At 52.7% G+C, this 26,237-nt stretch overlaps 1 protein-coding gene across 10 annotated transcripts in view; it reads right to left on the bottom strand.

Annotated features, from left to right (window-relative positions):
- Nucleotides 1-4,772: 4,772 nt before the first annotated feature.
- The window catches only part of DZIP1L (DAZ interacting zinc finger protein 1 like), a 65,090-nt gene continuing 43,625 nt past the window's right edge, over nt 4,773-26,237 (bottom strand). For 6 of the 10 annotated variants that reach the window (XM_077865003.1, XM_077865004.1, XM_077865001.1 and 3 more), the window contains 12 exons: nt 24,717-25,014; nt 24,131-24,318; nt 20,883-21,180; nt 20,297-20,484; nt 17,081-17,363; nt 16,497-16,684; nt 13,273-13,480; nt 12,689-12,876; nt 9,463-9,670; nt 8,879-9,066; nt 6,409-6,548; nt 4,773-5,671 (listed from right to left, as the gene is read on the bottom strand). In XM_077865003.1, the coding sequence (XP_077721129.1) occupies nt 5,555-5,671; nt 6,409-6,548; nt 8,879-9,066; nt 9,463-9,670; nt 12,689-12,876; nt 13,273-13,480; nt 16,497-16,684; nt 17,081-17,363; nt 20,297-20,484; nt 20,883-21,180; nt 24,131-24,318; nt 24,717-25,014 (2,492 nt within the window). In that variant the 3' untranslated portion in view covers nt 4,773-5,554. The remainder of the gene's footprint in view (nt 5,672-6,408; nt 6,549-8,878; nt 9,067-9,462; nt 9,671-12,688; nt 12,877-13,272; nt 13,481-16,496; nt 16,685-17,080; nt 17,364-20,296; nt 20,485-20,882; nt 21,181-24,130; nt 24,319-24,716; nt 25,015-26,237) is intronic. The other 4 variants (XM_077865007.1, XM_077865009.1, XM_077865008.1 and 1 more) reach the window with 4 other exon arrangements.

Here is a 26,237-nt window from a genome sequence, read left to right as displayed (position 1 = left end):
AATCATGCAATCATAGAATGTAAGAGCTTGTGGGGTCCACAGATAAAACTCAGTGCAGTGATTCCCAAGTGCCAGGCTATGGACCAGTCTACAATCAGGTGTTGTGCTATGTGAAATGAAGAAAATGAAGGGTTGGTGTAATTGTGAGGGGCCAACGATCTACTCTTGGGAAGTTCTGTCTTTAAGACTAACTCAAATCTTACTCTTCTTGTACTAAAATGTTCTTCATTAAAAAATAAATAAATAAATAAAATAAAATGTTCTTCATAAAATAATAGCTCGGGACACCTGAGTGGCTCAGTCAGTTGAGCATCTGACTTTTGATTTCGGCTCAGGTCATGATCTCAGGGTGGGGAGATCAAGCCCAGAGCCGGGCACTGTGCTCAGCGTGGAGCCTGCTTAGGATTTTTCGTCTTCATCTGCCCCTTCCCTCACTCCCATGCACACTCTCTCTCATTCTCTCTCAAATAAATAAATAAAATCTTTTTTAAAAACAGAAATAAAAATGATAGTACTAGCATGTGGTGACTATTGTATACTTTTTTTTCTTTCACGTTCTTACTTGGCAAAATAAAAGTTGGGAATGTTGGATCACCAGCAAAACGTTCTGTTAAGTGAACTGACCACACACTGCCACCACATACTACCAGGGATTTACGCTCCCTTTTTAAAAAACAAGCCTTATGAGAATTCAGAAAAGGAAGAATTGTGAAGAATGGGACACTGTACTTGGAAGTATTTAAAAGATACCCCTAGGGCAGCCTGGGTGGCTCAGTGGTTTAGCACCGCTTTCAGCCCAGGGCCTGATCCTGGAGACTTGGGATCGAGTCCCACGTCGGGCTCCCTGCATGGAGCCTGCTTCTCCCTCTGCCACTCTTGCTCTCTCTCTCTCTCTCTCTCTCATGAATAAATAAATAAAATCTTAAAAAAATAAAAATAAAAATAAAAAATAAATAAAAGATACCCCTATTAAGGCCCAAATAATTTCTGTGGTATGCAACAAAAAGGAAAAGTTAGTCACATCAACTGAGGGGGAGAAAAGGATATGATCAGGCAATTTGTACAAGGAGAAATAGAAATTCTTGATATGAAAATGAAAAATAACAAAACAGGGGAGCCCGGTGGCTCAGCGGTTTAGCGCTGCCTTTCAGCCCAGGGCATGATCCTGGAGACCAGGGATCAAGTCTCACGTAGGCTCCCTGCATGGAGCCTGCTTCTCCCTCTCCTGTGTCTCTGCCTCTCTCTTCTGTGTCTCTCATGAATAAATAAAATCTTTTAAAAATAGAAAAATAACAAAATACTAAACAACATCACTTTTTTAAAAGTGAACTTTCATTTTTCACTCATCACATTGTCACAACATTTAAAGATGAAGGATACCCCCTGGTGGCAAGGGAATGTGAAAATGTGTAAGCACCGCAAACATTAAGATAAACTAGCTCAGGTTTTCTGGAGAGCATTTGGCCATTGGTAACAAAAATTCCCAAAAGGACATGGTTAGGAAGCAGGGCCCAGAGCCTGGGCTCAGCCCAGGTTGTATCTGGGATGTACTACTTGCTGGGAAGAGGACTTCAAGCGAGTTTTGTTGAGGACTGCTCTACGTGTCAACAGTGACTTGTTGTGTAATGATTGTAATACTTGCACCACTTCCCTGACAGCTGTGAGGTTCAACCACTGAATATTCATGAGCGACTTGGACCAGGGCCTGGCATATAACATGGTTTTCATTATTACGTTGGTCCAGCAGCCTCACTTCTAGGTATTTATCCTAAGGAAATCTTAATGAAGTACACAAAGATGTATATATGCATTTGTTTATCACTTCATGATTTATCAAAGGCCAAAAGTGGAAATAGCTGGTTAGATAAATTTTTGCAATCTTTACCTTGTAATACTATGGGCCCATTAAATATACTTATATTGATACATATCGTATTTATAATCTGTTTCCAAGAAAGGAAATAAAGCTAGAGAAGAATAAATATAGTGGAACCCTGGGAAGGAGACATATCTGTTTTTTTAATCAGTGCATATGTACCTAGATATTAACAGTGGTTGAATTTGGGGGTTGCTCAAATTTATTTCTTTTTTTGATATCTGTGTCTTCCAGTTTTTTTCTGCATCAATCTTCTTGTTTGCATAGTTTTAAAATAATTTAATATGTTACGTATCGTAATGGTTAGTCTCAGTCAATTTGACTAAGCTAAGCAATGCTCCAATAGCTGGTAAAACATTCTTTATGGATATGTCTCTCAGGATGTTTCTGGAAGAGATTAGCACTTAAATCAGTAGACTGAGTGAAGAAGATCCATCCTCCCCAATGTGGGTGGGCATCATCCAATCTTTTGGGGACCAGAATAAAACAAAAAGGCAGAGGAAGGATGAGTTAGCTCTCTCTTCTTGAGCTGGGACATCTATCTTCTCTCGCCCTTGGACATCGTAGCTTCTGGGTTTGGGACCTTTGGACACCAGCAGGTTTCCTTGTTCTCCAACCTATAGATGGCAGATCATGGGACTCCTCCGCCTCTATAACCATATCAGCCAATTCCGACCGCAAATCCCCTCTTTATATCTCTACCTATATCCTCTTGTTTTTGTTTCTCTGGAGAACCCTGATTAATACACTTATGTCCCAAAGTTCTTATAAATCTTGCCAAAAATTCTAAAATATATTTGAAAGTGGGGAGGGATGAGCAGCATAGAAATACAAAACTAGGGATGGCTGGGTGGCTCAGCAGTTGAGCGTCTGCCTTTGGCTCAGGGTGTGATCCTGGAGTCCTGGGATCAAGTCCCACGTTGGGCTCCCTGCATGGAGCCTGCTTCTCTCTCTATGTCTCTACCTTTCTGTGTGTGTCTCTCATGAATAAAAAATAAAATCTTAAAAAAAAAAATACAAAACTAATATGTTAGTCTCCAAGTAGATAGAAAAACACATTTGGAAACATATAACTTCATAGCAAATACTCAGGAAGAGAGTCCTTCTCATTGATAATTATCACAAGCGTGTGTACACACATGTAAGCACATGTGTGCACACACACATCTCTTTCACTTAGGTTCCACACCCCCCCCCCCGAAAAGCAGAGCCTGAGGCAAGGACTTGGGAACAGGTTCATTTATTTCAGAGGTGCTCCCAAAAAGTGGACGTGAGAGTGAAAAAAAAAATGGAACCCTGGGGAGAAAGGCCAATCAAAGGCATAGTTAATAGGGAGTACCTGCCACAAGCAACTGGGATTCACTCCCACTTGGGACTCTCTGAGAAACTGTGGGATAGACCCTGGCATTGTCATGCAAACGCACTGGCAGGCTGGGACAATTACTCCACAGCTGCCCTGACTCCTGGGTGGCAGGCTGCCCTGGTAGGGTCAGCTCTCCCAAGCTTTGGGGTCACACCTGCAAATACACTGCACAGCCTCTCCCAGCGTCAGAGATAAGCCTGGGGCCAAAAAGCAGAGTGCCCAGGGAGCAGGTGTGATGGGAGGGGCTGGCATCCCATGCTGCTCTGTGTGCTCAGGCCTGCAGGGGTCAGGATGCAGAGAGCGGGGACCCCAGGATGTGGCACCACAGTCTTTTATAGCTCCCTTGCCCAAACCCAGCGAATAGGAAATCGTGACTTTGTCGGGAGACTCCTGGGAGGGGGATGAACCCACCACGCTTCCCACTCACTGCCCCTTCCCCTCCTCACACACTCACCGGGATCACCGGGCACAGGTCCTCAGCTATTGAAAAGTGTGAGATATACAAAGGGAATTTACCCCACACATACCCCCGGCCAGGGCTGCACTCACCCCCAGTCCCACATCGGGTGCTTCATAAGCTGGGCTCTGGCCTCACCCAGCAGCCTGGTGCCACGGCATCCCCCAAGCCTACCCACGGCCTGCCCTCCTGCCCTCTGCAATGCCCTTCCCTGCTGCCTTCCCCTCGTTCCTTCCACCGAAACGTCTGGGCCTGGCCAGTGTCAGGAGGTCAAAAGAAGCCAGGATGGAGGGCTGGGGAGGGCAAGAGACCCCAGGTCGGGGTAGAGACAGAGGAGAGAGAGACAGAGCGAGCAAGACGGGTGGCCAGCTGGGTTCCTAACGGCTGAGGCTGGGTGTCAGGATGAGCACCTGTCGGGGACAAGCACTTGTCACAGTATTTCTGAAATCTGTAACCAAAGGGGACCCATCAAGTGGCAGACGAGTAAGTTCAGCTGCACCTCTGTACCCAGCCCTCTTTTACTTTGCCTTTACATTTCTCCGGCCCCCCTGAGCCGAGAGGTCTGAGGCTCGCCCTCCCGTCCCTTCAGCGGCCTCACTAAACCTTTCCTTGCGGCCTATTCCAAGTCTCAGTCATTGTCTCTGCTGCACAACGAACATGCAGACAGACTGAGGCTCCTCTCTGTGAGGCTTGGAGTCACTAGGCTGGGTCTCCCTTTAGGCAAAAAAAAACTTCTGAGGGATGAAGTGGGCTGACAGGTGGGGGCACTGGGGCCTGGCCCTTTCTGCCCAGTGGGGACTCCCCGCTCTGCAGCTCCCACCAGGTTGGCAGAGATGTCAGCCCTGCAAGGCAATCTGGGGGCTCCTTCTCCTCTCACGGGGTAGGACCTGCACTGCTCTCTGAGGGCTCCCCCTGCCCATCCTGCTTCCTCCGCCTTCAGCCCAACAAACCCCTGGCCCACCTAACTCCATCTTGGCAACTGCATCCCACGGACCTCACCTGATACCACAGAGGTGCAGCTTGCTTCGCCTCATTGTGCCCCCGCTGGAGCCCCCAAAATAATGAATACACACAAGTTAAAACCTTTGTGCTATATTTCAATGATCACATATAATAAATAAGTGCTTTTCACATTAAAAAAATACATATGGTTGCATATATAATCTAATTTTGGAAATAATATCAAACATTAAATGTGTGGTCCCTTAAGCAGGAGGCCCCAGCTAGGTGGCTCTCCTTCCCTCCTGCCCATGCGGAAGCATAGCCAGACATCAGGTCTTAGAGTCTGTGTAAGATCATCCCTGGCTGCACTGGGTAGTCCATGCTACGCTCCCATAACACCCTAATCTCTGTGACTAGACGATTACCAAGTACTTCCATTCCAGTCAGAGTCACCTCTGACAGCCCCCCAATTTGGCAGGGAGAGGCTGAAGGTCCTGGCACAGAGCAAGCATTCAGTAAATGACTGAGGCATGTGTCCCCAAAAGGACACCATATACTGTAAGACTCATCTATACAGTGTTCCCACAGATTTACAAAATGCCAGGGACTAAAGATCAAGTGGGTCCTTCAGTCTGGAGTGCACATGGAGGTCGGGAAAGGAAACTGCTCATTATAAACTTTCCTCAAGCCAAGGGACCCAGGGGCACCCAGCCAGGCACCCCTGGGGCTCTGGAACAGGATCCCTCATAGGCAGGAGGGAAGAAATTCTATCTACCTTCTGCTGTGCTTCTCTGCAAAGGAGAAGACTTCTTGGTTACTGGTGAAGACAAGAGGCCCAGCAGCCTCTTCTCTTGGGGGAGCCCTAAGCTAGCCTCAGCGAGGCTCTGAGGCAGGATCACCAGCCAGGGACCCTGGGTCACATAGGGCTCCAAGGGCTGGTGCTAAACATCTCCAGTGGCTTCATTTCTTCTTTCTGGCCCCGGGTCTTGAAGAATTCTATCAAGGAAGACAAGTCACTCTCATCATCAGAAAGCTGCGGAGAGATAAGGAAAAAAAGAAAATGCATTTTGACAAGAGGATGAAAATGCTCGATAGACATGACGGCAAGATACAGGTCTAGAAGAAGCAGAAGGGAGATACATCTTCTCCTGCTTTCTCACCTCTCCCTGTCTTTGAAGACCTGATTCAGAGGCCTGGAGTCAGAGTGATTTCAAACCCTCCTGAAATGTCACTGGCCAAACCAAAGCAGGCTCTTTGGAAAGGCTTAGGGCAAATCAGGTTGTTCTTATAATGTAAACGTTGTACAGATTTTTAAATTCTCCACATTGATGGAGCTAAAATCCCAGAGCCCTGACTTTTCTGAATTACTGAGCTGAGTGCAGCAGGGGCTACAGTGCCCCCCAACCCAACCTCCTCTCAGACAGCTTCTCCGGGGCCAGTAAACACCCTGACTAGAGGATGAGCAAGGCAGCTCCAGAGCACCAACAAGCCTCGTCTGGAAAGGGTATGGCCTGCAGCCAACAGGAGAGCCCAGAGTGGGCCAAGGGCCCAGGCTACCCCGGACTACAGTTCCCTGGGCACTGAAGCCACCTGGGCTTTGATGGGAACATCCTATGCTTTTTCTCCCGAATGTAAGAGACAGTGAGGTCACCTGCAATGGCTCATTAGGGCCAAGGCTGACACTCACTAGACCCCAGCCCCAGGACCCCTAAACTTGGAGTTGGCTCTGTTGGAAATGGCATGGCAACCTCCGAGAGCCCTACACCGTACCTGAAGCTTCGTTTCTGGCACAGCAGCGCTCTGGGGCCCACGTTTGGACTTCAAGAACAGCTTGATCCCTCCATCAGGCTTCTTCACTGGAACCTCTAGCTCTTGCTCAAAGTTTTTGGCTATTGACTGCACGAGTGTTTCTGGAAAGCACCGGAGGGGGGGATCCCTGGGTGGGGCAGCGGTTTGGCGCCTGCCTTTGGCCCAGGGCGCGATCCTGAAGACTCGGGATCGAATCCCACGTCGGGCTCCCGGTACATGGAGCCTGCTTCTCCCTCTGCCTATGTCTCTGCCCCCCCCCTCTCTCTCTATGACTATCATAAATAAATAAAAAATTAAAAAAAAAAAAGAAAAGAAAAGAAAGCAACCGGAGGGACTATATCAGAGAATGAATGCCTCATCTTCATACATCATGACTAGGCTCTGGTGTGGATAGAGGGAGTGTGGAGAAAGGTCAAAGGAAGAAGGAAAGGCAGCCACAAAGAATGAAAAGAAGAGCAAGGACAGAGAGATTTTTTTTTTCTTTTTCTTTTTTTTTTTTTTTTTTGCACTCAGCCAGCTTGTTTATTTGAATTTGTTGAGTGGAAGTAGGAGTGAGATCAAGGCTGTAGCTTTAACCAAGTCACAGAAGTGGTACTGAGCCTATCGGGCTTCTGCCGAGGCCTACATGCCACCACACAGGTGTTCTCACAACCATGGCCACGTGTTCACCTTCCCCAGCCCCGAGAGCCAGCCCCCCACGAGGGCTCTCTCCACCTGACCACCCTAAAGTTCTTGCCTTGTCCTGCTCCTCACCCAGACCTGGCACCAGCAGGTCGGGGCTCTGCCTTCTTGCTGCCCAGCCCTGGGCAGAGAACAAGGCCACCAGGGAGGAGGTGGGTGACAGGAACTGCCTAGGAAGTGGCTGCACCCTTCTAACAGGCCTCCCCTCCCAGCACCCGCCCCAGGCCAGACGTGGATCCAAGCAGCAGCCACCGCTGCCCTGGTCCTCTGGTCAGACGTGTGGGGAAGGAGGCCAGCTCTGCAGTCCCCACTTCCCATCAACATGGGCGACAGTGGGCACAGGGCTACTTCAGGCACCAGGTTCCCTGGCCCTAGTGAAAAACAGAGCCGTGTACAACGTGTACCAATGAAAAGAGGCTGCGACCATCCTACACATATAGCTGCACCTAACAACGTGGCTCGCACAGAGGCTTAGGAAGCCGTGCTTCCCTCTCGCTGGGTGGCGGAGGCAGGACCTCCACTCAGCTGGTATGTGAAAAGCAAGACTAACGAGCAAATACAGCCTCCTTCAACATCTTCACTGAGAAGAAGAGAAATGTTGTAAATAGAAATCATCACAGAGGGACCGAGGGCCAGAGGGGTTTCTGCAAACTCTATGCGGGAAAGGGGGCGGGCAGCCGGGGTGGCTCAGCCGTTTAGCGCCGCCTTCAGCCCAGGGCCTGATCCTGGACACCCGTGATCGAGTCCCGAGTCGGGCTCCCTGCATGGAGCCTGCTCCTCTCTCTGCCTGTGTCTCTGCCTCTCTCTCTCTCTCTCTCTCACTCTCTCTGTGTGTCTCTCATGAATAAATAAATCAATCTTACAAAAAAAGAAAAAAGGAAGGGGGGGCTAAGCAGGGACATAGATTATCAATAGACTCCTGGCAACCTGCTAAACCACGGTGATAGCCAGACCTCAGGAACGCCCAGGAAGCAGGGCGCCAACCACCACCTCATAAGATTCAAATGTCAGAGGGTCTGAGCAGACGTCTGGTGCTACAACAGCCCTAGGTTCATTGATTCGTTCAAGAATTGCTTGTTAAAGGACACCTGGGAGGCTCGGTTAGTTCAGCATCCGACTCTTGATTTTGGCTCAGGTCATGAACTCAGGATTGTGAGATCGAGTCCCGAGTCGGACTCTGGGCTCAGCAAGGAGTCTGCTTGAGATTCTCTCTTCCTCTTCCCCTGCCCCTTTCTCTGCTCACTCATTCACACACCCATGCCCCCTCTCTCAAATAAATAAGTAAAATCTTTTCAAGAAAGAAAGAATTGTTCATTAAGGGCTACTTTGTGTCAGGCGCTGTGTTCCTCACCCCTGATTAATTGTCTTGTCCTGACACCTCATTTTACAGCAAAGGAACCAAAACCCCTCACTCAAGCACAAGCAGGTAGCAAACGACAGAGCTCAGACTGTATCAGAGGACTCCTGACTCCTGCTTCCAACACCCGGCCACCCTATCGTCCCACCTGGTTGCTATCACTACTTCTCCAAAGCTCTGGTTCTGGTGGATTCCATGTGACAAAACAAGGGGCAAAATAAACCTCACTCAGATTCTTTCTCCTGATATCTCCGCAATCCCAGGAAAATGTCTACTGGGACAAAAGGTCATTCTCTCCAAGTCACAATGGTTCCCAAATCAGAAAACCCAATAAAGATTATAGGGTATTTCCAGAACTAGAGAAATCTGAGCTGGAGAGCTCAGCTCACTCACCTGAGGAAGCCAGCCCACCTGAGCTCTTGTCAGGGGGTTGGGGACTCTCCTTCAAACTCTCAATGTCAGAGCATTCCCAGCCAGCCCGTGACTGGGGCCTCTTCCTGTAAGTATCTTGTAGGGGCTGGAGAAATGTCCGCTCCTCAGAATTTCCTTCTGAGTCCTCTTCCAAACTGAATGGGGACGTACTGTCACAGAGGGGAAGAAATGAAGGCTATATGGACCAGAAAAACTTTAAAAGCCATACCTTGCCACTTGCAAGTGGGTTTGCTTTGCCCCTTCAGCCAGCCCTGCTCCTTCTTTGGGCACAGGTGACAGCCAAGAGTCACCCTGGAGTACAGCAGCCACACCAGCAACGCTGCTAGAAGATGAGGACCGAACCCTTCCCGACCAGTAACTAAGGCTCAAGGAAGAGATGGGGAAGGAAAGGGTAGGTTTGTCCTGGCTGAGAGCCAAGGACTCGGTCTTCATGAGAGCTTGGGATGGACCCCACCTGAGCCCCTCATGTTCACTTCTGTCTCGGTCCCTCACCTGTCTCTGGAGCAGGGCTGCCTGAGGCTGCGAGTGCACAGTGTGGGACTCACCTTAGCCCAGGCCTCTGGGACGCAGGGGAGCCGAAGTGTCCGTGTGCTCTCTGATGTAGAATTGGGGCAGGTACCTGAGCCAGGCCAGGGCTCTGAAGAGTTTCCATGGGTACCTCTGTTACCATGGATGGCAATTCCACAGGACGGGTCTTGGGCTTTGGCTTTGGCTGGGCCTCTTTGATGACCTTGGGGCCCCGCTGCCTTTTTACTAGAAACACAGACAGGAATGAGTTCCAGGGCATGACCATGTGGGCCCTCGAGCCTGAAGGGAGGTTCCAGAATGCTAGAAATGGACAAGTCACTCTACCACTCTGTACCGTAATAACCACAGCCAATATAATCATTGCCCCCACCCCCAGGCATCCTGCCGCCTGCCAGACTCGGGCCTTGGGACCCACCCGCGGTCCTCCAAGAGAGACCAGGAGAGAAGCTGGTGTTCCAGGGTCATGTCATCACTCCAGGAGTCCCACAGGAGTCGGCAGGTCTGAAGAGGGGCCCAGCTGGTCCGCAGCTGAGCCCTCCCAGAGCCGACGACCAAGGGGCTGGCCTCACCAACAGCACCTACCCTCTCTACCCACTGGGCCTGCAGCCAGCAGTGCAGGCCACCTGCAGGAAGGCCATGCTGCCACCAGAGGGCGACACACGACCACATGGGCATCCAGAGCCACCAAGTCCCCCCAAACTTGTGGGTGGCAGGAGTGCTAAAGGCAGGCCCGCAGACCCTCCTTTTTCTGAATGGCATCAAGTCCCATTAGGGCAGGATGGGAGGCAGGGGGATCCGGGATAAGCTTTTTCTTTTTTCTTTATTCTTTTTTTTTTTTTTATGGAAAGGGACCTGCGTTGCAGGGGTCAGGGTAAGTAAGTACTGTTCCACTGTCCCCGTGAAACGCACGTGCTGGGCTGTCACTGGGTAAAACCTGTTTCTGACTGTGGTTCAAGATAGAAAGCATCTGGAATACACTGCTCTCAGATAATGCACTGACACAGAAGTGGATCTCCTAGGACGGGCAGGCCGGAGGGAAGGGGAAAGCAGACCAACTGGCTGAGCAAAGTAAGGACAGCTAACTACTGCACACGGACGACAGCACCCACCGAGCCCAGAGCCCTTAGGAGAGTGTCCTTCTCCTTCCTCTCCCGAGGCTGCGAGAGATCCAGGCACTCAATCGACACCCACAGTTCCACGGAAGGAAGGGGTAGGTGCAAACCCAGGTCATGGGCCTCCCCAAACCTAGGACTCTTGCCACTCATGGGCCGGTCTCATTCCACAGCTTTGGCCCAGAACAAAAGCAACACTATCTAAGCAAGATCAGAGGTGCCCGTTCACACAACACTTACGGGACCTAGGAAAGGAGCATGTGGGCATAGGCTGGAAAGAGAGATCTAGAAAATGTTCTTGCCTTGTCCTGCTGCCGAGGCCACCCATGCCACCACACACAGGTGTTCTCTCACAACCATGGCCACGTGTTCACCTTCCCCAGCCCCGAGAGCCAGCCCCCCGCGAGGGCTCTCTCCACCTGACCACCCTAAAGTTCTTGCCTTGTCCTGCTCCTCACCCAGACCTGGCACCAGCAGGTCGGGGCTCTGCCTTCTTGCTGCCCAGCCCTGGGCAGAGAACAAGGCCACCAGGGAGGAGGTGGGTGACAGGAACTGCCTAGGAAGTGGCTGCACCCTTCTAACAGGCCTCCCCTCCCAGCACCCGCCCCAGGCCAGACGTGGATCCAAGCAGCAGCCACCGCTGCCCTGGTCCTCTGGTCAGACGTGTGGGGAAGGAGGCCAGCTCTGCAGTCCCCACTTCCCATCAACATGGGCGACAGTGGGCACAGGGCTACTTCAGGCACCAGGTTCCCTGGCCCTAGTGAAACACAGAGCCGTGTACAACGTGTACCAATGAAAAGAGGCTGCGACCATCCTACACATATAGCTGCACCTAACAACGTGGCTCGCACAGAGGCTTAGGAAGCCGTGCTTCCCTCTCGCTGGGTGGCGGAGGCAGGACCTCACCTCAGCTGGTATGTGAAAAGCAAGACTAACGAGCAAATACAGCCTCCTTCAACATCTTCACTGAGAAGAAGAGAAATGTTGTAAATAGAAATCATCACAGAGGGACCGAGGGCCAGAGGGGTTTCTGCAAACTCTATGCGGGAAAGGGGCGGGCAGCCGGGGTGGCTCAGCCGTTTAGCGCCGCCTTCAGCCCAGGGCCTGATCCTGGACACCCGTGATCGAGTCCCGAGTCGGGCTCCCTGCATGGAGCCTGCTCCTCTCTCTGCCTGTGTCTCTGCCTCTCTCTCTCTCTCTCTCTCACTCTCTGTGTGTGTCTCTCATGAATAAATAAATCAATCTTAAAAAAAAAGAAAAAAGGAAGGGGGGGCTAAGCAGGGACATAGATTATCAATAGACTCCTGGCAACCTGCTAAACCACGGTGATAGCCAGACCTCAGGAACGCCCAGGAAGCAGGGCGCCAACCACCACCTCATAAGATTCAAATGTCAGAGGGTCTGAGCAGACGTCTGGTGCTACAACAGCCCTAGGTTCATTGATTCGTTCAAGAATTGCTTGTTAAAGGACACCTGGGAGGCTCAGTTAGTTCAGCATCCGACTCTTGATTTTGGCTCAGGTCATGAACTCAGGATTGTGAGATCGAGTCCCGAGTCGGACTCTGGGCTCAGCAAGGAGTCTGCTTGAGATTCTCTCTTCCTCTTCCCCTGCCCCTTTCTCTGCTCACTCATTCACACACCCATGCCCCCTCTCTCAAATAAATAAGTAAAATCTTTTCAAGAAAGAAAGAATGGTTCGTTAAGGGCTACTTTGTGTCAGGCGCTGTGTTCCTCACCCCTGATTAATTGTCTTGTCCTGACACCTCATTTTACAGCAAAGGAACCAAAACCCCTCACTCAAGCACAAGCAGGTAGCAAACGACAGAGCTCAGACTGTATCAGAGGACTCCTGACTCCTGCTTCCAACACCCTGCCACCCTATCGTCCCACCTGGTTGCTATCACTACTTCTCCAAAGCTCTGGTTCTGGTGGATTCCATGTGACAAAACAAGGGGCAAAATAAACCTCACTCAGATTCTTTCTCCTGATATCTCCGCAATCCCAGGAAAATGTCTACTGGGACAAAAGGTCATTCTCTCCAAGTCCCAATGGTTGCCAATCAGAAAACCCAAAGAAGATTATAGGGTATTTCCAGAACTAGAGAAATCAGTGGAGAGCTCAGCTCACTCACCTGAGGAAGCCAGCCCACCTGAGCTCTTGTCAGGGGGTTGGGGACTCTCCTTCAAACTCTCAATGTCAGAGCATTCCCAGCCAGCCCGTGACTGGGGCCTCTTCCTGTAAGTATCTTGTTGGGGCTGGAGAAATGTCCGCTCCTCAGAATTTCCTTCTGAGTCCTCTTCCAAACTGAATGGGGACGTACTGTCACAGAGGGGAAGAAATGAAGGCTATATGGACCAGAAAAACTTTAGAAGCCATACCTTGCCACTTGCAAGTGGGTTTGCTTTGCCCCTTCAGCCAGCCCTGCTCCTTCTTTGGGCACAGGTGACAGCCAAGAGTCACCCTGGAGTACAGCAGCCACACCAGCAACGCTGCTAGAAGATGAAGACCGAACCCTTCCCGACCAGTAACTAAGGCTCAAGGAAGAGATGGGGAAGGAAAGGGTAGGTTTGTCCTGGCTGAGAGCCAAGGACTCGGTCTTCATGAGAGCTTGGGATGGACCCCACCTGAGCCCCTCATGTTCACTTCTGTCTCGGTCCCTCACCTGTCTCTGGAGCAGGGCTGCCTGAGGCTGCGAGTGCACAGTGTGGGACTCACCTTAGCCCAGGCCTCTGGGACGCAGGGGAGCCGAAGTGTCCGTGTGCTCTCTGATGTAGAATTGGGGCAGGTACCTGAGCCAGGCCAGGGCTCTGAAGAGTTTCCATGGGTACCTCTGTTACCATGGATGGCAATTCCACAGGACGGGTCTTGGGCTTTGGCTTTGGCTGGGCCTCTTTGATGACCTTGGGGCCCCGCTGCCTTTTTACTAGAAACAGAGATAGGAATAAGTTCCAGGGCATGACCATGTGGGCCCTCGAGCCTGAAGGGAGGTTCCAGAATGCTAGAAATGGACAAGTCACTCTATCACTCTGTACCATAATAACCACAGCCAATATAATCATTGCCCCTACCCCCAGGCATCCTGCCGCCTGCCAGACTCGGGCCTTGGGACCCACCCGCGGTCCTCCAAGAGAGACCAGGAGAGAAGCTGGTGTTCCAGGGTCATGTCATCACTCCAGGAGTCCCACAGGAGTCGGCAGGTCTGAAGAGGGGCCCAGCTGGTCCGCAGCTGAGCCCTCCCAGAGCCGACGACCAAGGGGCTGGCCTCACCAACAGCACCTACCCTCTCTACCCACTGGGCCTGCAGCCAGCAGTGCAGGCCACCTGCAGGAAGGCCATGCTGCCACCAGAGGGCGACACACGACCACATGGGCATCCAGAGCCACCAAGTCCCTCCAAACTTGTGGGTGGCAGGAGTGCTAAAGGCAGGCCCGCAGACCCTCCTTTTTCTGAATGGCATCAAGTCCCATTAGGGCAGGATGGGAGTCAGGGGGATCCGGGATCAGCTTTTTTCTTTTTTCTTTTTTTTTTTTTATGGAAAGAGACCTGCGTTGCAGGGGTCAGGGTAAGTAAGTACTGTTCCACTGTCCCCGTGAAACGCACATGCTGGGCTGTCACTCGGTAAAACCTGTTTCTGACTGTGGTTCAAGATAGAAAGCATCTGGAATACACTGCTCTCAGATAATGCACTGCCACAGAAGTGGATCTCCTAGGACGGGCAGGCCGGAGGGAAGGGGAAAGCAGACCAACTGGCTGAGCAAAGTAAGGACAGCTAACTACTGCACACGGACGACAGCACCCACCGAGCCCAGAGCCCTTAGGAGAGTGTCCTTCTCCTTCCTCTCCCGAGGCTACAAGAGATCCAGGCACTCAATCGACACCCACAGTTCCACGGAAGGAAGGGGTAGGTGCAAACCCAGGTCATGGGCCTCCCCAAACCTAGGACTCTTGCCACTCATGGGCCGGTCTCATTCCACAGCTTTGGCCCAGAACAAAAGCAACACTATCTAAGCAAGATCAGAGGTGCCCGTTCACACAACACTTACGGGACCTAGGAAAGGAGCATGTGGGCATAGGCTGGAAAGAGAGATCTAGAAAATGTTCTTGCCTTGTCCTGCTGCCGAGGCCACCCATGCCACCACACACAGGTGTTCTCTCACAACCATGGCCACGTGTTCACCTTCCCCAGCCCCGAGAGCCAGCCCCCCGCGAGGGCTCTCTCCACCTGACCACCCTAAAATTCTTGCCTTGTCCTGCTCCTCACCCAGACCTGGCACCAGCAGGTCGGGGCTCTGCCTTCTTGCTGCCCAGCCCTGGGCAGAGAACAAGGCCACCAGGGAGGAGGTGGGTGACAGGAACTGCCTAGGAAGTGGCTGCACCCTTCTAACAGGCCTCCCCTCCCAGCACCCGCCCCAGGCCAGACGTGGATCCAAGCAGCAGCCACCGCTGCCCTGGTCCTCTGGTCAGACGTGTGGGGAAGGAGGCCAGCTCTGCAGTCCCCACTTCCCATCAACATGGGCGACAGTGGGCACAGGGCTACTTCAGGCACCAGGTTCCCTGGCCCTAGTGAAACACAGAGCCGTGTACAACGTGTACCAATGAAAAGAGGCTGCGACCATCCTACACATATAGCTGCACCTAACAACGTGGCTCGCACAGAGGCTTAGGAAGCCGTGCTTCCCTCTCGCTGGGTGGCGGAGGCAGGACCTCCACTCAGCTGGTATGTGAAAAGCAAGACTAACGAGCAAATACAGCCTCCTTCAACATCTTCACTGAGAAGAAGAGAAATGTTGTAAATAGAAATCATCACAGAGGGACCGAGGGCCAGAGGGGTTTCTGCAAACTCTATGCGGGAAAGGGGCGGGCAGCCGGGGTGGCTCAGCCGTTTAGCGCCGCCTTCAGCCCAGGGCCTGATCCTGGACACCCGTGATCGAGTCCCAAGTCGGGCTCCCTGCATGGAGCCTGCTCCTCTCTCTGCCTGTGTCTCTGCCTCTCTCTCTCTCTCTCTCTCACTCTCTCTGTGTGTCTCTCATGAATAAATAAATCAATCTTAAAAAAAAAGAAAAAAGGAAGGGGGGGCTAAGCAGGGACATAGATTATCAATAGACTCCTGGCAACCTGCTAAACCACGGTGATAGCCAGACCTCAGGAACGCCCAGGAAGCGGGGCGCCAACCACCACCTCATAAGATTCAAATGTCAGAGGGTCTGAGCAGACGTCTGGTGCTACAACAGCCCTAGGTTCATTGATTCGTTCAAGAATTGCTTGTTAAAGGACACCTGGGAGGCTCAGTTAGTTCAGCATCCGACTCTTGATTTTGGCTCAGGTCATGAACTCAGGATTGTGAGATCGAGTCCCGAGTCGGACTCTGGGCTCAGCAAGGAGTCTGCTTGAGATTCTCTCTTCCTCTTCCCCTGCCCCTTTCTCTGCTCACTCATTCACACACCCATGCCCCCTCTCTCAAATAAATAAGTAAAATCTTTTCAAGAAAGAAAGAATGGCTCGTTAAGGGCTACTTTGTGTCAGGCGCTGTGTTCCTCACCCCTGATTAATTGTCTTGTCCTGACACCTCATTTTACAGCAAAGGAACCAAAACCCCTCACTCAAGCACAAGCAGGTAGCAAACGACAGAGCTCAGACTGTATCAGAGGACTCCTGACTCCTGCTTCCAACACCCTGCCACCCTATCGTCCCACCTGGTTGCTATCACTACTTCTCCAAAGCTCTGGTTCTGGTGGATTCCATGTGACAAAACAAGGGGCAAAATAAACCTCACTCAGATTCTTTCTTCTGATATCTCCGCAATCCCAGGAAAATGTCTACTGGGACAAAAGGTCATTCTCTCCAAGTCACAATGAGTTGCCAAATCAGAAAACCCAAAGAAGATTATCGGGTATTTTGAGAACTAGAGAAATCTGAGCTGGAGAGCTCAGCTCACTCACCTGAGGAAGCCAGCCCACCTGAGCTCTTGTCAGGGGGTTGGGGACTCTCCTTCAAACTCTCAATGTCAGAGCATTCCCAGCCAGCCCGTGACTGGGGCCTCTTCCTGTAAGTATCTTGTAGGGGCTGGAGAAATGTCCGCTCCTCAGAATTTCCTTCTGAGTCCTCTTCCAAACTGAATGGGGACGTACTGTCACAGAGGGGAAGAAATGAAGGCTATATGGACCAGAAAAACTTTAAAAGCCATACCTTGCCACTTGCAAGTGGGTTTGCTTTGCCCCTTCAGCCAGCCCTGCTCCTTCTTTGGGCACAGGTGACAGCCAAGAGTCACCCTGGAGTACAGCAGCCACACCAGCAACGCTGCTAGAAGATGAGGACCGAACCCTTCCCGACCAGTAACTAAGGCTCAAGGAAGAGATGGGGAAGGAAAGGGTAGGTTTGTCCTGGCTGAGAGCCAAGGACTCGGTCTTCATGAGAGCTTCGGATGGACCCCACCTGAGCCCCTCATGTTCACTTCTGTCTCGGTCCCTCACCTGTCTCTGGAGCAGGGCTGCCTGAGGCTGCGAGTGCACAGTGTGGGACTCACCTTAGCCCAGGCCTCTGGGACGCAGGGGAGCCGAAGTGTCCGTGTGCTCTCTGATGTAGAATTGGGGCAGGTACCTGAGCCAGGCCAGGGCTCTGAAGAGTTTCCATGGGTACCTCTGTTACCATGGATGGCAATTCCAAAGGACGGGTCTTGGGCTTTGGCTTTGGCTGGGCCTCTTTGATGACCTTGGGGCCCCGCTGCCTTTTTACTAGAAACACAGATAGGAATAAGTTCCAGGGCATGACCATGTGGGCCCTCGAGCCTGAAGGGAGGTTCCAGAATGCTAGAAATGGACAAGTCACTCTATCACTCTGTACCATAATAACCACAGCCAATATAATCATTGCCCCCACCCCCAGGCATCCTGCCGCCTGCCAGACTCGGGCCTTGGGACCCACCCGCGGTCCTCCAAGAGAGACCAGGAGAGAAGCTGGTGTTCCAGGGTCATGTCATCACTCCAGGAGTCCCACAGGAGTCGGCAGGTCTGAAGAGGGGCCCAGCTGGTCCGCAGCTGAGCCCTCCCAGAGCCGACGACCAAGGGGCTGGCCTCACCAACAGCACCTACCCTCTCTACCCACTGGGCCTGCAGCCAGCAGTGCAGGCCACCTGCAGGAAGGCCATGCTGCCACCAGAGGGCGACACACGACCACATGGGCATCCAGAGCCACCAAGTCCCCCCAAACTTGTGGGTGGCAGGAGTGCTAAAGGCAGGCCCGCAGACCCTCCTTTTTCTGAATGGCATCAAGTCCCCTTAGGGCAGGATGGGAGGCAGGGGGATCCGGGATCAGCTTTTTTCTTTTTTCTTTTTTTTTTTTTATGGAAAGAGACCTGCGTTGCAGGGGTCAGGGTAAGTAAGTACTGTTCCACTGTCCCCGTGAAACGCACGTGCTGGGCTGGGTAAAACCTGTTTCTGACTGTGGTTCAAGATAGAAAGCATCTGGAATACACTGCTCTCAGATAATGCACTGACACAGAAGTGGATCTCCTAGGACGGGCAGGCCGGAGGGAAGGGGAAAGCAGACCAACTGGCTGAGCAAAGTAAGGACAGCTAACTACTGCACACGGACGACAGCACCCACCGAGCCCAGAGCCCTTAGGAGAGTGTCCTTCTCCTTCCTCTCCCGAGGCTGCGAGAGATCCAGGCACTCAATCGACACCCACAGTTCCACGGAAGGAAGGGGTAGGTGCAAACCCAGGTCATGGGCCACCCCAAATCTAGGACTCATGCCACTCATGGGCCGGTCTCATTCCACAGCTTTGGCCCAGAACAAAAGCAACACTATCTAAGCAAGATCAGAGGTGCCCGTTCACACAACACTTACGGGACCTAGGAAAGGAGCATGTGGGCATAGGCTGGAAAGAGAGATCTAGAAAATGTTCTTGCCTTGTCCTGCTGCCGAGGACACCCATGCCACCACACACAGGTGTTCTCTCACAACCATGGCCACGTGTTCACCTTCCCCAGCCCCGAGAGCCAGCCCCCCGCGAGGGCTCTCTCCACCTGACCACCCTAAAGTTCTTGCCTTGTCCTGCTCCTCACCCAGACCTGGCACCAGCAGGTCGGGGCTCTGCCTTCTTGCTGCCCAGCCCTGGGCAGAGAACAAGGCCACCAGGGAGGAGGTGGGTGACAGGAACTGCCTAGGAAGTGGCTGCACCCTTCTAACAGGCCTCCCCTCCCAGCACCCGCCCCAGGCCAGACGTGGATCCAAGCAGCAGCCACCGCTGCCCTGGTCCTCTGGTCAGACGTGTGGGGAAGGAGGCCAGCTCTGCAGTCCCCACTTCCCATCAACATGGGCGACAGTGGGCACAGGGCTACTTCAGGCACCAGGTTCCCTGGCCCTAGTGAAAAACAGAGCCGTGTACAACGTGTACCAATGAAAAGAGGCTGCGACCATCCTACACATATAGCTGCACCTAACAACGTGGCTCGCACAGAGGCTTAGGAAGCCGTGCTTCCCTCTCGCTGGGTGGCGGAGGCAGGACCTCCACTCAGCTGGTATGTGAAAAGCAAGACTAACGAGCAAATACAGCCTCCTTCAACATCTTCACTGAGAAGAAGAGAAATGTTGTAAATAGAAATCATCACAGAGGGACCGAGGGCCAGAGGGGTTTCTGCAAACTCTATGCGGGAAAGGGGCGGGCAGCCGGGGTGGCTCAGCCGTTTAGCGCCGCCTTCAGCCCAGGGCCTGATCCTGGACACCCGTGATCGAGTCCCGAGTCGGGCTCCCTGCATGGAGCCTGCTCCTCTCTCTGCCTGTGTCTCTGCCTCTCTCTCTCTCTCTCTCTCTCACTCTCTCTGTGTGTCTCTCATGAATAAATAAATCAATCTTAAAAAAAAAAGAAAAAAGGAAGGGGGGGCTAAGCAGGGACATAGATTATCAATAGACTCCTGGCAACCTGCTAAACCACGGTGATAGCCAGACCTCAGGAACGCCCAGGAAGCGGGGCGCCAACCACCACCTCATAAGATTCAAATGTCAGAGGGTCTGAGCAGACGTCTGGTGCTACAACAGCCCTAGGTTCATTGATTCGTTCAAGAATTGCTTGTTAAAGGACACCTGGGAGGCTCAGTTAGTTCAGCATCCGACTCTTGATTTTGGCTCAGGTCATGAACTCAGGATTGTGAGATCGAGTCCCGAGTCGGACTCTGGGCTCAGCAAGGAGTCTGCTTGAGATTCTCTCTTCCTCTTCCCCTGCCCCTTTCTCTGCTCACTCATTCACACACCCATGCCCCCTCTCTCAAATAAATAAGTAAAATCTTTTCAAGAAAGAAAGAATGGTTCGTTAAGGGCTACTTTGTGTCAGGCGCTGTGTTCCTCACCCCTGATTAATTGTCTTGTCCTGACACCTCATTTTACAGCAAAGGAACCAAAACCCCTCACTCAAGCACAAGCAGGTAGCAAACGACAGAGCTCAGACTGTATCAGAGGACTCCTGACTCCTGCTTCCAACACCCTGCCACCCTATCGTCCCACCTGGTTGCTATCAGTACTTCTCCAAAGCTCTGGTTCTGGTGGATTCCATGTGACAAAACAAGGGGCAAAATAAACCTCACTCAGATTCTTTCTCCTGATATCTCCACAATCCCAGGAAAATGTCTACTGGGACAAAAGGTCATTCTCTCCAAGTCCCAATGGTTGCCAATCAGAAAACCCAAAGAAGATTATAGGGTATTTCCAGAACTAGAGAAATCAGTGGAGAGCTCAGCTCACTCACCTGAGGAAGCCAGCCCACCTGAGCTCTTGTCAGGGGGTTGGGGACTCTCCTTCAAACTCTCAATGTCAGAGCATTCCCAGCCAGCCCGTGACTGGGGCCTCTTCCTGTAAGTATCTTGTTGGGGCTGGAGAAATGTCCGCTCCTCAGAATTTCCTTCTGAGTCCTCTTCCAAACTGAATGGGGACGTACTGTCACAGAGGGGAAGAAATGAAGGCTATATGGACCAGAAAAACTTTAGAAGCCATACCTTGCCACTTGCAAGTGGGTTTGCTTTGCCCCTTCAGCCAGCCCTGCTCCTTCTTTGGGCACAGGTGACAGCCAAGAGTCACCCTGGAGTACAGCAGCCACACCAGCAACGCTGCTAGAAGATGAGGACCGAACCCTACCCGACTAGTAGCTAAGACTCAAGGAAGAGATGGGGAAGGAAAGGGTAGGTTTGTCCTGGCTGAGAGCCAAGGACTCGGTCTCTTCATGAGAGCTTGGGATGGACCCCACCTGAGCCCCTCATGTTCACTTCTGTCTCGGTCCCTCACCTGTCTCTGGAGCAGGGCTGCCTGAGGCTGCGAGTGCACAGTGTGGGACTCACCTTAGCCCAGGCCTCTGGGACGCAGGGGAGCCGAAGTGTCCATGTGCTCTCTGATGTAGAATTGGGGCAGGTACCTGAGCCAAGCCGGGGCCATGGCCTTTGAGGCTCTGACGAGTTTTCACGGGTACCTCTGCCCGCCTGGATGCCAATGCCACAGGACGGGTCTTGGGCTTTGGCTTTGGCTGGGCCTCTTTGATGACCTTTGGGCTCTGCTGCCTTTTTACTAGAAACAGAGATAGGAATAAGTTCCAGGGCATGACCATGTGGGCCCTCGAGCCTGAAGGGAGGTTCCAGAATGCTAGAAATGGACAAGTCACTCTACCACTCTGTACCGTAATAACCACAGCCAATATAATCATTGCCCCCACCCCCAGGCATCCTGCCGCCTGCCAGACTCGGGCCTTGGGACCCACCCGCGGTCCTCCAAGAGAGACCAGGAGAGAAGCTGGTGTTCCAGGGTCATGTCATCACTCCAGGAGTCCCACAGGAGTCGGCAGGTCTGAAGAGGGGCCCAGCTGGTCCGCAGCTGAGCCCTCCCAGAGCCGACGACCAAGGGGCTGGCCTCACCAACAGCACCTACCCTCTCTACCCACTGGGCCTGCAGCCAGCAGTGCAGGCCACCTGCAGGAAGGCCATGCTGCCACCAGAGGGCGACACACGACCACATGGGCATCCAGAGCCACCAAGTCCCCCCAAACTTGTGGGTGGCAGGAGTGCTAAAGGCAGGCCCGCAGACCCTCCTTTTTCTGAATGGCATCAAGTCCCATTAGGGCAGGATGGGAGGCAGGGGGATCCGGGATCAGCTTTTTCTTTTTTCTTTATTCTTTTTTTTTTTTTTTATGGAAAGGGACCTGCGTTGCAGGGGTCAGGGTAAGTAAGTACTGTTCCACTGTCCCCGTGAAACGCACGTGCTGGGCTGTCACTGGGTAAAACCTGTTTCTGACTGTGGTTCAAGATAGAAAGCATCTGGAATACACTGCTCTCAGATAATGCACTGACACAGAAGTGGATCTCCTAGGACGGGCAGGCCGGAGGGAAGGGGAAAGCAGACCAACTGGCTGAGCAAAGTAAGGACAGCTAACTACTGCACACGGACGACAGCACCCACCGAGCCCAGAGCCCTTAGGAGAGTGTCCTTCTCCTTCCTCTCCCGAGGCTGCGAGAGATCCAGGCACTCAATCGACACCCACAGTTCCACGGAAGGAAGGGGTAGGTGCAAACCCAGGTCATGGGCCTCCCCAAACCTAGGACTCTTGCCACTCATGGGCCGGTCTCATTCCACAGCTTTGGCCCAGAACAAAAGCAACACTATCTAAGCAAGATCAGAGGTGCCCGTTCACACAACACTTACGGGACCTAGGAAAGGAGCATGTGGGCATAGGCTGGAAAGAGAGATCTAGAAAATGTTCTTGCCTTGTCCTGCTGCCGAGGCCACCCATGCCACCACACACAGGTGTTCTCTCACAACCATGGCCACGTGTTCACCTTCCCCAGCCCCGAGAGCCAGCCCCCCGCGAGGGCTCTCTCCACCTGACCACCCTAAAGTTCTTGCCTTGTCCTGCTCCTCACCCAGACCTGGCACCAGCAGGTCGGGGCTCTGCCTTCTTGCTGCCCAGCCCTGGGCAGAGAACAAGGCCACCAGGGAGGAGGTGGGTGACAGGAACTGCCTAGGAAGTGGCTGCACCCTTCTAACAGGCCTCCCCTCCCAGCACCCGCCCCAGGCCAGACGTGGATCCAAGCAGCAGCCACCGCTGCCCTGGTCCTCTGGTCAGACGTGTGGGGAAGGAGGCCAGCTCTGCAGTCCCCACTTCCCATCAACATGGGCGACAGTGGGCACAGGGCTACTTCAGGCACCAGGTTCCCTGGCCCTAGTGAAACACAGAGCCGTGTACAACGTGTACCAATGAAAAGAGGCTGCGACCATCCTACACATATAGCTGCACCTAACAACGTGGCTCGCACAGAGGCTTAGGAAGCCGTGCTTCCCTCTCGCTGGGTGGCGGAGGCAGGACCTCCACTCAGCTGGTATGTGAAAAGCAAGACTAACGAGCAAATACAGCCTCCTTCAACATCTTCACTGAGAAGAAGAGAAATGTTGTAAATAGAAATCATCACAGAGGGACCGAGGGCCAGAGGGGTTTCTGCAAACTCTATGCGGGAAAGGGGCGGGCAGCCGGGGTGGCTCAGCCGTTTAGCGCCGCCTTCAGCCCAGGGCCTGATCCTGGACACCCGTGATCGAGTCCCGAGTCGGGCTCCCTGCATGGAGCCTGCTCCTCTCTCTGCCTGTGTCTCTGCCTCTCTCTCTCTCTCTCTCTCACTCTCTCTGTGTGTCTCTCATGAATAAATAAATCAATCTTAAAAAAAAAAGAAAAAAGGAAGGGGGGGCTAAGCAGGGACATAGATTATCAATAGACTCCTGGCAACCTGCTAAACCACGGTGATAGCCAGACCTCAGGAACGCCCAGGAAGCAGGGCGCCAACCACCACCTCATAAGATTCAAATGTCAGAGGGTCTGAGCAGACGTCTGGTGCTACAACAGCCCTAGGTTCATTGATTCGTTCAAGAATTGCTTGTTAAAGGACACCTGGGAGGCTCAGTTAGTTCAGCATCCGACTCTTGATTTTGGCTCAGGTCATGAACTCAGGATTGTGAGATCGAGTCCCGAGTCGGACTCTGGGCTCAGCAAGGAGTCTGCTTGAGATTCTCTCTTCCTCTTCCCCTGCCCCTTTCTCTGCTCACTCATTCACACACCCATGCCCCCTCTCTCAAATAAATAAGTAAAATCTTTTCAAGAAAGAAAGAATGGCTCGTTAAGGGCTACTTTGTGTCAGGCGCTGTGTTCCTCACCCCTGATTAATTGTCTTGTCCTGACACCTCATTTTACAGCAAAGGAACCAAAACCCCTCACTCAAGCACAAGCAGGTAGCAAACGACAGAGCTCAGACTGTATCAGAGGACTCCTGACTCCTGCTTCCAACACCCTGCCACCCTATCGTCCCACCTGGTTGCTATCACTACTTCTCCAAAGCTCTGGTTCTGGTGGATTCCATGTGACAAAACAAGGGGCAAAATAAACCTCACTCAGATTCTTTCTTCTGATAACTCCGCAATCCCAGGAAAATGTCTACTGGGACAAAAGGTCATTCTCTCCAAGTCACAATGAGTTGCCAAATCAGAAAACCCAAAGAAGATTATCGGGTATTTCCAGAACTAGAGAAATCTGAGCTGGAGAGCTCAGCTCACTCACCTGAGGAAGCCAGCCCACCTGAGCTCTTGTCAGGGGGTTGGGGACTCTCCTTCAAACTCTCAATGTCAGAGTAGCCCCAGCTAGCCCGTGACTGGGGCCTCTTCCTGTAAGTATCTTGTTGGGGCTGGAGAAATGTCCGCTCCTCAGAATTTCCTTCTGAGTCCTCTTCCAAACTGAATGGGGACGTACTGTCACAGAGGGGAAGAAATGAAGGCTATATGGACCAGAAAAACTTTAGAAGCCATACCTTGCCACTTGCAAGTGGGTTTGCTTTGCCCCTTCAGCCAGCCCTGCTCCTTCTTTGGGCACAGGTGACAGCCAAGAGTCACCCTGGAGTACAGCAGCCACACCAGCAACGCTGCTAGAAGATGAGGACCGAACCCTACCCGACTAGTAGCTAAGACTCAAGGAAGAGATGGGGAAGGAAAGGGTAGGTTTGTCCTGGCTGAGAGCCAAGGACTCGGTCTCTTCATGAGAGCTTGGGATGGACCCCACCTGAGCCCCTCATGTTCACTTCTGTCTCGGTCCCTCACCTGTCTCTGGAGCAGGGCTGCCTGAGGCTGCGAGTGCACAGTGTGGGACTCACCTTAGCCCAGGCCTCTGGGACGCAGGGGAGCCGAAGTGTCCGTGTGCTCTCTGATGTAGAATTGGGGCAGGTACCTGAGCCAAGCCGGGGCCATGGCCTTTGAGGCTCTGACGAGTTTTCACGGGTACCTCTGCCCGCCTGGATGCCAATGCCACAGGACGGGTCTTGGGCTTTGGCTTTGGCTGGGCCTCTTTGATGACCTTTGGGCTCTGCTGCCTTTTTACTAGAAACAGAGATAGGAATAAGTTCCAGGGCATGACCATGTGGGCCCTCGAGCCTGAAGGGAGGTTCCAGAATGCTAGAAATGGACAAGTCACTCTACCACTCTGTACCGTAATAACCACAGCCAATATAATCATTGCCCCCACCCCCAGGCATCCTGCCGCCTGCCAGACTCGGGCCTTGGGACCCACCCGCGGTCCTCCAAGAGAGACCAGGAGAGAAGCTGGTGTTCCAGGGTCATGTCATCACTCCAGGAGTCCCACAGGAGTCGGCAGGTCTGAAGAGGGGCCCAGCTGGTCCGCAGCTGAGCCCTCCCAGAGCCGACGACCAAGGGGCTGGCCTCACCAACAGCACCTACCCTTCTCTACCCACTGGGCCTGCAGCCAGCAGTGCAGGCCACCTGCAGGAAGGCCATGCTGCCACCAGAGGGCGACACACGACCACATGGGCATCCAGAGCCACCAAGTCCCCCCAAACTTGTGGGTGGCAGGAGTGCTAAAGGCAGGCCCGCAGACCCTCCTTTTTCTGAATGGCATCAAGTCCCATTAGGGCAGGATGGGAGGCAGGGGGATCCGGGATCAGCTTTTTTCTTCTTTCTTTTTTCTTTTTTTTTTTTTATGGAAAGGGATGTGCGTTGCAGGGGTCAGGGTGAGTAAGTACTGTTCCACTGTCCCCGTGAAACGCACGTGCTGGGCTGTCACTGGGTAAAACCTGTTTCTGACTGTGGTTCAAGATAGAAAGCATCTGGAATACACTGCTCTCAGATAATGCACTGACACAGAAGTGGATCTCCTAGGACGGGCAGGCCGGAGGGAAGGGGAAAGCAGACCAACTGGCTGAGCAAAGTAAGGACAGCTAACTACTGCACACGGACGACAGCACCCACCGAGCCCAGAGCCCTTAGGAGAGTGTCCTTCTCCTTCCTCTCCCGAGGCTGCGAGAGATCCAGGCACTCAATCGACACCCACAGTTCCACGGAAGGAAGGGGTAGGTGCAAACCCAGGTCATGGGCCACCCCAAATCTAGGACTCATGCCACTCATGGGCCGGTCTCATTCCACAGCTTTTGCCCAGAACAAAAGCAACACTATCTAAGCAAGATCAGAGGTGCCCGTTCACACAACACTTACGGGACCTAGGAAAGGAGCATGTGGGCATAGGCTGGAAAGAGAAATCTAGAAAATGCTGTGAACACACGGCACTCATCTCACACTTCCAGGACCCACCCTGTAGAAGGTAGGGCTCCAGGACCCGGGAAGTGGAGACAGCCCAGTGGGTGGCTCTCACTCCAGGCTTTCTG

The sequence above is a fragment of the Canis aureus genome, chromosome 22 (genome assembly GCF_053574225.1).
Source record: "Canis aureus isolate CA01 chromosome 22, VMU_Caureus_v.1.0, whole genome shotgun sequence".
Classification (NCBI taxonomy): Eukaryota; Metazoa; Chordata; class Mammalia; order Carnivora; family Canidae; genus Canis; species Canis aureus.
This window is presented reverse-complemented; position numbering and strand designations above follow the sequence as displayed.